The 13,155-nt window shown below is 29.9% G+C and overlaps 1 protein-coding gene across 5 annotated transcripts in view; it reads right to left on the reverse strand.

Annotated features, from left to right (window-relative positions):
- Nucleotides 1-13,155, reverse strand: part of Kdm5 (Lysine demethylase 5) — a 172,662-nt gene that overhangs the window by 15,153 nt on the left and 144,354 nt on the right. For all 5 annotated transcript variants that reach the window (XM_085818907.1, XM_085818912.1, XM_085818894.1 and 2 more), the window contains 2 exons: nucleotides 12,078-12,234; nucleotides 5,787-6,013 (listed from right to left, as the gene is read on the reverse strand). In XM_085818907.1, coding sequence (XP_085675033.1) covers nucleotides 5,787-6,013; nucleotides 12,078-12,234 — 384 coding nt within the window. The remainder of the gene's footprint in view (nucleotides 1-5,786; nucleotides 6,014-12,077; nucleotides 12,235-13,155) is intronic.

The following is a 13,155-nucleotide window of genomic DNA, read 5'->3' on the forward strand; positions in this document are numbered from 1 at the left end:
AGTAGTATGCATTATTACTAAACATGAATTACTTAACATAATTATCAATAAGTTTGAGAATAAAATAAACTTCATGCAGTTTATCAAGTACACTTCTAATTTTACACTTCTAATAGGTTGGACATATTTGAAAGAAGATAAGTGACATTTACGTTTTACTAATAGTTAGCTTTATGTTGATTTTTTTTATGTCTCATTTTGTCACATACTTAAAGTTTAGAGCAGAGGTTCTCAATTGGTGATCACAGTCTAGAGCAGAGGTTCTCAATTGGTGATACGCATACCACTGGTGGTACGCAAGGAAAAATAGGTGGTACACAAAGAAGCAAAGTATATTTAACCATTTATTTCAAAAATTAAAACCCCAACATCTTGATTGAAGTTTTTTCTCTAAGACTATTAAATTTATGCAATATGAGCTTTGTTCAAGAGTGGTGGTGGTAGTAGTACTTTGTAGTGGTGGTACTAAAGGTTTTCAATTTTTGTTTAGATGGTACACATTAATAAAAAGGTTGAGAACCGCTGGTCTAGAGATTTAGTAAATAAAAGGCAGATTTTATGTCAAACGGCATAAGTTAAAATGAGAAGTAAGATCATAATCAGCATGATTCATAACAAAAGACTGAATATTGTCACTGCTTGTCTAGAGAGAGACCTGTTGATTAGAACAAACCTGAAAGGCCTGATGTAGGCACAGTTGGCAAGTGCTGAAAGTTAATCAGGCTCTGTTTGAAGCAGTTAGTGTCATAGCTTTATGCAGAATTCCAGGGATTGTAACCCAATTAATATACTTTAAGGTCCCAATAAGCCATTAAAGCACCAGAGGTGATAAGTTGTTTTGTATTATTTTAAGTCTCACTAGATGCAAAGAATAAGTTTTACTTGAATTTCTACATTTTTGTGTTTTATCTTGTGACCACAGTGAGAGTATTAATGAAAAGCAATAACTCGTTTTAATATGTAGAGATAATCTTTAAGGGTAAGCAGTTAGTTATAAATAACTAAATTAGGTAAACAGGTAACCTTAGTCATTATGGATTTATATGGCCACTATTAAATTTTATTTTTTAACAATATTTGTTAAAAAAAAGCCCTATTAAAATCAAAATCTAATAAAATTTCACAGTTTAAAATACATGTAATTTATGACACTGATTCTTAAAGGATATTAGAGTAATTACACATTAAAAGCTACAAAGCATTTACGTTTTGTAACAACACTCAACATAATATTTATTCGTCATTTTGATTTGAAGCTTTCCCAAACATTTTGGCTAGTTTATATCGATTTCCTTCTCTTTAAGCATCTTTTCTAACAATAACTAGAGAATTGTCTCAATATGCAAACCAATGCTCTCGCTAGTTTCTGTGTGCTTTATCTCCTAACTCGTCAACCTCTCCACAATGCACCTATGAGGGTTTACTTGATCTGGTAAAAGTTAACTAGTCCAAAACTCCCGATAGACGAAGCAAATTATCACTATACCTGAAAGTAACTACAATATCAGACAAAGGTTTAAATAAGCCTCTTATTTAAAAAGAACTTAAACCAAACATAAAGACATGTTCTGATGCTAAAAAGTCAATTACATCTCATGGTGACGTAATTAAACAAGAACAGTCAAATCCAAACTAAAAATGTGGAGTAGTGGTCAAAGATTATACAATTTAATTAAAATTTAATCTGGCTCAGTAAGAGGAAATAGAAATGGAAAATTATAGTAAAGGCTGAAATCATAAACAATTGGATAATTTACATAATAATAACTGCACGTATCTTTGAAGAATAATTTTCTTTATGTATTCAGTTTCTTTCTTCAGCATGTTTCCATTTCATTTTAAAATTTTTGGATTTAATTATGGATTTATATTAAAAAAAAAAAAAAACACTAAATACATTTAGAATATATAGAAAAAGTGACTAATTTAATTTCTTTAGTAATGTGAAATTCAAATGAAATCTGAAATATATATGGTAAAGGAGGGTTAAAGAGCTAGTGTGGCAGATTTTTTAGAATTTAGGGACACACCAAACAACAAAATCAAGAAATCGCAAAACTTTTAAAATTTAGAGCAGGCATTAAAAGCAGAATTTAGAAAGGCCGTAAGATTCTCCACTGTGTAATTCTAAGTTACAGTGAAAAGTGAAGAATCTTAAGAACTAGCAAATGAATAATGGCTTGAGTTCGTGAGACAGTGCATAAACTTGGAAGACCCTTTACTATTCAAATAAAATTTAACAGAGCTCCATCTTGGAGTTGTACAATAAAGCCAACACTCAGACTTGAATTTAAGAGACTAAGAATTAAACTAAACTAATCTTAACTAAAGAGATATAGCTGAAGCTTTCAAAATTCTAAGAGAGATGACCCCTTAACGCTAATTGACTGCGAAGCTATCAAGGGCCTAAAGTTCAGCCGAACATAATAATAGCTTGCGTAATAATAGCTTACGAGAGTGTAGCTTAAAAAGGCGGACACGTGCTAGCCAAAACACCTGGTATCTCTCTCACTAAGACAATAGAATTTTGCGATTAAATACACTCTTCCTCATTAGCATTCAGATGTGATTCTAAAACTACGTTCTGGACAGAAGTGATAAGTTGAAATTAAGAAGCGATAAGAAAGGAAGTTTAACTCAAAATTTAACTGTTAATAAAATTAGCATAATCTTAAAAGTGCAGTCGAATTTAGGAGAGGAGGATCCTTACAAGTACAGTCGAACACACTATGCAGTCGAATTTAGGATCCACAGACACTGCGTCAGATGGAAAAATGCCTAGTGCCAGCTCTGTGTATGATGCATTAAGACCTATTAGATGGATCTTTTAAATTGAAAGTTTTCAATTCTTTTATTAATAAAAAAATCCTTTTCTATAATGCCTGCCCAAGTGATAAGATTAGAAGCATTTTTGATATGTTCCACGCTTGTCTCTAGTGAAAAGTAGTGAAAATAAAGGGAAGATAAACATGTTAAGAAAAATCAGGAGTAAAACACTCAAATATTGTTCTTCATTCTTCTTCCAGACCTTCTCCAAAAAGTAAGAAACTCATCGCAAACTTTCTGTAAAATACATCCATTACGCGTTGATACCATGGAGACATTTTTCATTTTATCACATATTTCTTGAATCTTCTAGAATCAAGGGTCTATAAATCTTGCCTTCAAATCCTTCTAAATTTTCCAAGTTGCAATGTCAAAAATACTAAAGGAATATTATCCCAACCATTTCTATAACAGCAAAAGGCCAGAAATATTTTGGGGGAAAAAAAAAGGAGGGAAAAAGTGTAAAATTAATTTTATAGAGAAAACTGATGCTTATTTTGAGAATTTTAATATTCTGAGACAATTGCATGGGAAAAATGCTTACTATGAAAAAATTAAAAAGAAAATATTTTTAATTAATTACATAGCTAATTTTGCTTTTGCTAAGAGCTGTTTCATAAATTATGCTTTATAGAATTATACCTTGTTTATTTTTCAGATTCGAAATATTGTATAATAAGTTGCCGAAATGAAAGTTTAATATGACAGCGAAAAATAAAAATGTTTTATTTTAATGTTATTTTTTAAATATAATTCAAATATATTACCATTATTTTAATGAAATTTATCAATGTTATGATGTTTAAAAAAAATCGTCGAAAAATTTTCAGATTTTGGAATTAAAAATTTTCTATAGAAACTGATCTTAAAATCGCCAAAATGTTGACAAGTCGCCAAATTTAAAACCGTTTAATAAACAAATTCACATCTCCAAAAGCGAAAATTGTTTAAGAGCTCTTTATTACAAAAAATGAATTTCGAAATGCTTATGTTTTACTTCTTGCTTAGAAACTCAAGTATACCATCATTTATATTAGAAATAGAAACAAATATAACCCATGAACACATTCAAAAGATAACCATATACGTCAGTGAATCGCCAAAAGTATTCCTCTCAAATGCTAATTCACACTCAAAATAGCAGTCGTAAAAACAGACAGAAATTTCAGATGATTAAAATTAAGGACCTTCTACTGATTTTGGCCAAAATTAAGGGCTTTTAAGGACCAAAAATCGATTCCACAAAATTTAAGGACTTTTAAGGACTCTTAAGGACCGTACGAACCGTTATATTAATACACATTAAAATCAAGTATATTAAATATGCAACTTCAAAAATTGAAATCGCCATATCATAATGCTGATTTTGTATTATTTTTTTATTTTATTTATTTATTTTTTGTAAAATTAGGTTTAACTGCTGAAAATGCACGGGCCGGCGGCGATGATCCATTTCAACAGGTCCAATGCCGTGACTGTGCTTTGTTCTTCCGCCGCTGGTCCTTAAGGGGTTTAAACAGCTACTATTATGAAGTGATGATTACATTCAACTTCTAACACAATTTGCTAATTATAATAATATAAGCAAGTCACAAAACATGGTAGCTAGTGCTGCATCAGTAACCTTTGTAAATATAAACACTTAAAATCTATTGACTTTGGTGAGAGGTCTTTATGGTTACAAAGCAAGTTTTCAGATCCGATCCTCTAAAATGCTATTAATCAAGCCCGTTATGTTACCATTACATACTTTTGGCTGATAAGTAGTAATAAACTTGCACTTTTTTAACTAGCCACTTAAAATAATTATAAAAAAGAAAACATACATAATGATTTTAGCAAGTTCAGCTAGTTTAATTTTTCAGGTGCAGCTAATAATTAATAGTGATACAAAACTGTATTTATTGCTTTTACATTGATTAGCCTGTTAATCAAGAACACACACATAAAATTTGATAGAAAAATGAAATGTCTAATTACAAATTTTTTAAAATCATTAAGTTTTCAAATGAAATTCGAAACATTGCCCTTTGCTGAGTAGCAACACTATCACTTTTAAATTATGAAGTTTGTTAATCAACATTAATTTGCAAAAAATGTGAAATAAAAAAATTCAAAATTCAGACTTTGAGATGCACATTTGGATGACAGTTTAAGTGTTTTTAAAATCTGGTGGCTTTAGGTGCTAACGTTTTTCCACAATGTGAAGAAAATACATACATACATACATACATATAGATCATTCATTATTTAACAATAGTGACAAAGATAGGGCTCCAGAGTTATTTTTTTGATTTGTGTAATTATAGTAATAAAATGTTTTTTGTTTAAGCTCGCACAGCATTATTATGAAAACATTAAGAGAATTATTTTTCACCAGCTTTTGAAGCAGATGAAAGATGATTATTCAAATGATTAAAATCACACACTAAATGGTTTTTTGCACAATGAATACAAGTTATTAAATTTTAATCAAAATTAAAAATTAGATGCATATAATTTGTTTGAAACAATTCAGTGCTGAGATAAATTTAATGGTATATGAAATAAAACTTTATCTATTGGGATTGCAAACTAGCATTTTAGTAAAACATTTAACTAAATATTGTAGCTATTAAATTGAGATATGGACTTATATATGAATGGGCACAGTTTTTTGATAGCTAAACATTTAAACATCAAAACGTCATTTGGCATGCTTCATCATTAAAGTGTTAAGACAACCACTAGAAAACTTTCAAAAATTTAGGGAATTTCGAATAAGACTTTCAAATGGAGGAAATAACTTTAAAACGTACCGCAGTGTCATAACCTAGGCATAATAAAACTTTCTGTATTTAATAAAAACTTTTCCACTTACAATAAACAATATTCAAATAAAACAAATTAAGAACAAATCCAAGACATAGGAAACTATTTAAAATTTAATAACAATCTGTATTCTAGGTTAAAAAAATCACCTCAATATCAGAAAATGGTGAGACTGAAAATGAATCCCGTCCAAGTTTAGTAGCTTGCAAGATGCTCCACATATGCTGAGTTTCATCAAAAGATATTTCAAGAAGATCTCCTTCCATCATCAACTGCTCCAACTGAACTTTTGCAGCTTCAGACAACTGTATTACAGGGGATTCCATTTGTCGAGTGACCAGCGGTGACTTCCGTGCATGCTTACGAGGTGTTGTTGCTACATAATTTATATATATATATATATATATAAAAAAAAAAAAAAAAAAAAAAAAAAAAACGAATCTGAAACAACATGCATTGAAAAGCACTGAACAACAAAACATTGATTTGCACACTATTAAAATTCAGTGTATCTCTTTCTCTCGCTCTCTCTTTTTTAATACTGTGTATCAAACTGATAAAAAGACAATTTCAGATCCTTATAAAGTAACTATAATTTACAGTCATTTTATAGAGTTTTATATTAAAGTTAAACATGCTGTTTTATGAAGTTAAAGACAACTATAAAATCAATTTTGCCATTCTTTCAAAGTTAACTTCATTTTAAAAATTATAAACTAAATAAGATAAACAGGGTTCGTACACATTTCTGCACTTAAGGACCATTAATGAAAAAAATTAAGGACCTATTAGCAAATGTGAACTGAATTCAATTAAAAATATTATTTATGCCTGAATTTCACTTTTGTAATACCATCCTAAAAATAAAATAAATCCCTAAGTAATATGCATTATTACTAAATATGAATTAACATAATTATTAATAAATGTGAGAATAAAATAAACTTTATGCAATTTATCAAGTAGCATTAAATATTTTACACTTATAATAGTTGGTCATATTTGAAAGGTGAGAAGTGGCATTTACGTTTTACTAACAGTTAGCTTTATGCTGATTTTTTTGTCTCATTTTGTCACATACTTGGTCAGTCTAGAGGTTTAGTAAATAGCAGGTAGATTTTATGTCAAACAGCATAGATTAAAATGAGAAGTAAGATCATAATCAGCATGATTCATAACAAAAGACTGAATGCTGTCAACGCTGCTGCTTGTCTAGAGAGAGACCTGCTGATTATAACAAACCTGAAAGGCCTGATGTAGGCACGGTTGGCAAGTGTTGAAAGTTAGTCAGGCTCTGTTTGATGCAGTTAGTAGCAGTAGTGTCGTCCAGGGGTTGTAGCGCAGCTAACATACTTTAAGGTTCCAATAAGCCATTAAAGCACCAGAGGTGATAAGTTGTTTTGTATTATTTTAAGTCTCATTAGACGCAAAGAATAAGTTTTACTGGAATTTTTACCTTTTTGGCACAGTATCTTGTGACCACAGTGAGTATTAATAAAAGGCAATAACACACTTTAATATGTAGAGATAATTTTTAAGGGTAAGCAGTTAGTTATAAATAATCAAATTGGGTAGCTTGATAACCTTAGTCATTATGGATTTACAAGGCCACTATTAAATTTTATTTTAACACTATTTTTTAAAAAAGCTCTATTAAAATCGAAATCTAATAAAATTTCACAAATACATGTAATTTATGACATTGATTCTTAAATGATATTAGGATAATGACACATTAAAAGCTACAAAACATCACTCAACAAAAGCCCACCAGTGGCCGAGCGGTAAAGTCTCTGAACGCTGGTAGTTCGGTCCGAGGTTCAAACCCCGCGAACGGGCTGGCTGCATGGGTGTTTTCGTGGTTCTTCCCATGTGTAACGCGTATACGAGCCAGTTTTTCTTAGAAAGTCCTCCACGAAGGCATCCCTCCCCTTAAGGCAGATAACCCTTGAGGCTTTGCCATAATTAAATAACCTAACCACTCAACAAAATATTTATCTGTCATTTTAATTTGAAACCTTCCCAGACATTTTGGCTAGTTTATATCGATTTCCTTCTTTTTAAGCATCTTTTCTAATAATTAGAAATTTGTCTCAATATGCAAACCAATGTTCTCACTAGTTTCTGCGTGCTTTATCTCCTAACTTGTCAACCTCTCCACAATGTACCTATGAGGGTTTACAGTGGTGGCCAAAATTGTGGACACTTTTGGAAATTTTTAATTTTTTCAACTTTGTTTTTTTGAAAACGTTACGTTTCACAAAATGCAAACTTGTATACATCATTTTAAAGAGAATTTATTACTGAATTCAATACAAAACACAAAATTCAATTTTTTGCAATACAAAAAAAAGTTAAACGATAATAGTTACCGATATACATTAGATAGTTATGATTGCAGTGAGTTATCAGTACTTTGTAGGGTACCCTTTATTTTTGATTATAGCTTCACATCGACGTTTCATTGAGCTGACAAGAGTTTTAAGCTCTTCTTTCGTTATTACATGATGCCAGGAAACAATTATAGCCTCAATTAGTTCCCTTTTATTTGATGGGCGCCTTATTTCGACAAGAGTTTTCAAACGGTGCCACAAATTTTCGATAGGATTGAGGTCAGGACTGTTTCCTGGCCATGACAACAATTTAATGCTCTTTGTACTAAACCATTCTTTCAATATTTTGGCCGTGTGGCAAGGAGAAGAATCCTGCTGAAAAATAAACAAAGCATTGTTGGAAAAGAGATCTCTGATGGAAGGTAGAAGTTTTGGTTCTAGAATAGTGTTAATGTATTTTCTGGCATTGACTGTCCCACTGATGACATGAAGGCATGACCAAATCATAACACTAACTGGGTTCTTCACAGTTGCTTGAATGCAGTCAGGATGTAGCTCTTCTCCTATTCTACGTCTTACATATTTTCGCCCATCACTACCGAATAACGATATCTTAGTTTCATCACTCCATATAACTTGTGACCACTGATCATCTGTCCAATTAATGTGTACCTTTGCCCACTGTAGTCTTTTTTTTTTCCTTGCTGAAAATTAAGATAAGGCTTTTTTTCGTGGAATTCTACCTCTCAGTCCAACATCTGTTAATCTTCTCCTGATTGTTCTTGAACTGACAGAAACACCAGCATCATTCAGATCACTTCTGATGGCCACTGATGACATTTTTCTATCTTGGAGACATAGTCTTTTTATTCTTCTGTCATCAATAGATGTGGTGCTCCTTTTTTGGCCTTTTCCTTCTTTGTTTTTTTATTGAATTTGTTTCCTGATATAGTAAACAAAACTTTCGGACTCCAGATGTAGTCACTGAACCACCCACCTGTCTTGCAATTTCAGCATAGGAAAGACCACTTTCTTGTAACACAATAATATTACATCTCTTTCTAGGTGTCCAATCTACTTTTTTATTTGATGTCATTGCTTCTTGACTAAATATTAAAAATTTTACAAAAAATCCTACTTATAATTGCAGTGTATAAGAAACAGGTCCTCCTTCTACAGAACAAAGCAAAATAATGAATTGTTTCAAGTGTAAACATGATGTCAGCTTCTACTGGCAGTTACTAACATTTGATTGGTTTTCAGAACAAGAACAGTGATTGGCCAGGAAAGCTAGAAATTACAAACCACTTCATAACTGTGTTTTTTATTTATATTAAAGTACATATAACTTTTGTTGTACTGCAAATAATTGAATTTTGTGTTTTGTATTGAATTCAGTAATAAATTCTCTTTAAAATTATATATACAAGTTTGCATTTTGCGAAACGTAACATTTTCTATAAGCATACAAAGTTCAAAAACATAAAAATTTCCAAAAGTGTCCACAATTTTGGCCACCACTGTATTTCATCTGGTAAAAGTTAAATAGTCCAAAACCCTTGACAGACATGAAGCATATTATCGCAACCTCTGAAAGTAAGTACAATATCAGACAAAGGTTTAAATAAGCCTCTTATTTAAAAAGAACTTAGAACATAAAGCCATGTTCTGATGCTAGCAAAATCAATTACATCTCACGGTGATGTAATTAAAAAAGAAGCGTCAAATTCAAACTAATAATGTGGACTACTACGTCAAAGATTATACAATTTAATTTAAATTTAATCTGGTTCAGGAACTCTATCATATGGGGAAATAGAAATGGGAAATTATAGTAAAGGCTGAAATCATAAACAATTGGGTAATTTACATAATAATAATTGCACATATCTTTGAAGAATAATTTTCTTTATGTATTCAGTTACTTTCTTCAACACGTTTCCTTTTCATTTTAAAATTTTTGGATTTAATTAAGGATTTCTGTGATTCTAAAAAACACTAAATGCATTTAGAATGTACAGAAAAAGTGTCTAATTTTATTTTAGTAATATGAACATTCAGACGAAATATATACGGTAAAGGCCATTTACAGAGCTGATGTGACAGAATTTTTAGAATTTAGCGACACACTGAACAACAAAATCTAGAAATGACAAAACTTTTAGAATTTAGAGTAGGCATTGGAAGGAGAATTTAGAAAGGCACTAGGCAACAGAATTTAGGATCCACAGAGATTGCATCAGGTGGGGAAAATGCCTAGTGCCAGCTATGTGTATTGATGCATTAAGACATATTAGATGAATCTTTTAAATAGTCTCTTAAAAAGAAGACATTTTTAATTTCTTTATTAATAAAAAAATCTCTTTCTATAATGCCTGCCCATGTGATAAGATTAGAAGCATTTTTGATATTTTCCATGCTTGTGTCTAGTGAAAAGTAGAGAAAAAAAAGGAAAAATAAACATGTTAAGATTCTAGTATCAGAAGTAAACCTTAAAATATTATGTTTCCATTGTTCTTCCAGACGTTCTTCAAAAAGTAAGAAATTCACTGTAAACTTTCTGTAAAATACATCCATTACGTGTTGATACCATGGAGACATTTTTCATTTTGTCACATAGTTCTCGAATCTTCTAGAATCATGGGTCTATAAATCTTGTCTTCAAATCCTAAACTTTCTGCTGCAATCCTATTATTTATATTACAAATAGAAACAAATTATAACTCGTGAACCCATTCAAAAGATAACCATATCTGAAGGAATATTTGGCGTTACTGAATCGCCAAAAATATTCCTTCAAAATGCTAATTCACACTCAAAATGGCAGTCGTAAAAACAGACAGAAATTTCAGATGATTTAAAATTAAGGACCTTCTGCTGATTTTGGCCAAAATTAAAGACTTTTAAGGACCATACAAACCCTGGATAAACTGTTAAGGTATCATAGCTTTCAATTCCTCAGTCATTATTGGCAGACTCTGTAAAACTAAGTAATGGATTTCATATCAAATGGCATTCAAATGCAAGCAAACTACATAAAAATTGAATTCCATCATTTTTCATATCACAGGTAAAACACAAAGAGGCCCTGAAGCTAAGTTACATGGATGCATTCAACAATCTAAAGTAATTCTGCAATTTTGATACTAAATACTATTTTTGTATGAATGAGAATCTGAAAGTTACTCAAAAGGTATATTTTTCAATAAAAACTGTAAATTGAATCCCACCATGCCATCCTATGAAATACAGCTTGTCAAGCTTCCAGGTTTAATTGATAATTCCTTTTGTATAGATATTTTATTTTATCGATTAAATATTTTAAAGCAAATGTAAGTTTGGCACATAAGTCCTGCACAAAACCTCATAAACACATGTTTTTGGATACCTGAATCCATTTTAAAAGCAATATCAATTCCATTTCTCTGGAATATAATACAGCGTTATATTGTTTGAAACTAACATTATTGTTGAAAACTTTTAATCATATTTGCCACATATATCACTTTTATATTTAATTATTGCAGGATTTGGAGGTTAAGCTTTATAATTTACTTAAAAACAGAATGTTTTCAATACATTGAATGTTTCATAGCATGCAACATTACTAGCACTATTCATTAGCTTTGAACATTTTTAAAATGCTTTACTTATTTTCATTTCTGCACCTTTATGTTTGGAAAAAACATTTTAATTAAATTTACACAGTTCTGGCACTCAAATACTTCAAAGACCTGTGATTTTGAAAATAAAAACTTAGAAACACTTTTAAAAATTAGAAAAATTATTAATAAATTGCATTGTCTTAAAACTCATTTTAATTAGATTAAAGCATAAATTAAATTTTTGTCTCATTTCACTTTTAATCTATGCAAAAAATTTGTAGTAGTTAATTATTCATTTTACACTGAAATACGGTAAGCACTCAATTAATGCACAACTAAAATAACAGGCTTTACATTAAGAGCTTTAAAAAATTACAAAATTATAATGATATATAAAAATTTCAATTGCTTTGCAATTCAAGCCATACTAAAAAACATACAAAGAAAAAATAAGACAAATATTAGCATTTAAGTACCTACACAACATATTTAAAATATTTACCCGTGGCAGTTTTTGAAGCAGTTGAGTAAGCATGCTCAGTATTGTAATTGGCAGAAACATCATTATCTGATGCATTGCTGCCTTCACGAGGATGGAGTGTAGGATCTGTATTCAAATCACCAACAGCTTCTACACTCGCAGGCATCGCTGGATCACTCTATAAAAATTTTTAATATTTACAAATGTTCAATATACTTAAAAATAATTGAAATACTTTTAGTATATACTGTTTAAAACCACTTTCATCTATTACAATAAATCATAGTCATAATAATGTTTAATTCCCTTTACAAATTAAATGCAAACTAATTTTTTTAAAAAAAATATTAAATACAATTAATCTGTAAAGAATAATAAATTTCTTTTTTCTTTCTTTAAAATGCTGGCAGCATTAATATTTGAATCATATACTAAAACAAGAGTCTTCAAATTTATTTCACAATCTGTGAAACACTAGAGTAGTTGAGGACAGTAGTGAGAATAAAATAATTGAAATACAAATTAAATTCATCTTGAAACTGTGAAATTCAAATAAAATTAATACATGAGTTACTCAATCTATTGCACTGCAAATGTTTTTTGAAGTAAACCAATAGAATTTTCTTTCTTTCTTTTATATATATATATATATATATATAATTGAAAAGATACAAAGATCTAAATTAAAAATTTAATCTTTTTATGGTAAAATAGAAAATATAAATCTACACCAAAATGCTTACTAACCTAATAAAAATTTGTTGCAAATCCTCTAAAAGAAGTTAACATTTGTAACCTAACAAAATTAATTTGCTGCTCAGAATTTTTCTGAATTAGGCCTCAATTTCAACCTCAGAACACTATATTTTTTTTTTAAGCCTTATTAATTATTATAAATAAATGATGTAAAATTCAGCCCACTAAGTGTTTGGAGTATTTTTAACTTTTTTCAACAGGAGTAAGGAACAAATACTATGTTTGAATACACAAGATAGAAATATTATTTATCTTCATAAAATCAAAATGTCATATTTTTAATGAAAAAGACTTAAATTTTCTTTAACTATTTAAATGGAATTAGAATTTCACAAAACTCAGC

This window comes from Stegodyphus dumicola, chromosome 1 (genome assembly GCF_044657685.1).
Source record: "Stegodyphus dumicola isolate Sdum_Otavi_A_Nest chromosome 1, ASM4465768v1".
In the NCBI taxonomy this organism is placed as follows: Eukaryota; Metazoa; Arthropoda; class Arachnida; order Araneae; family Eresidae; genus Stegodyphus; species Stegodyphus dumicola.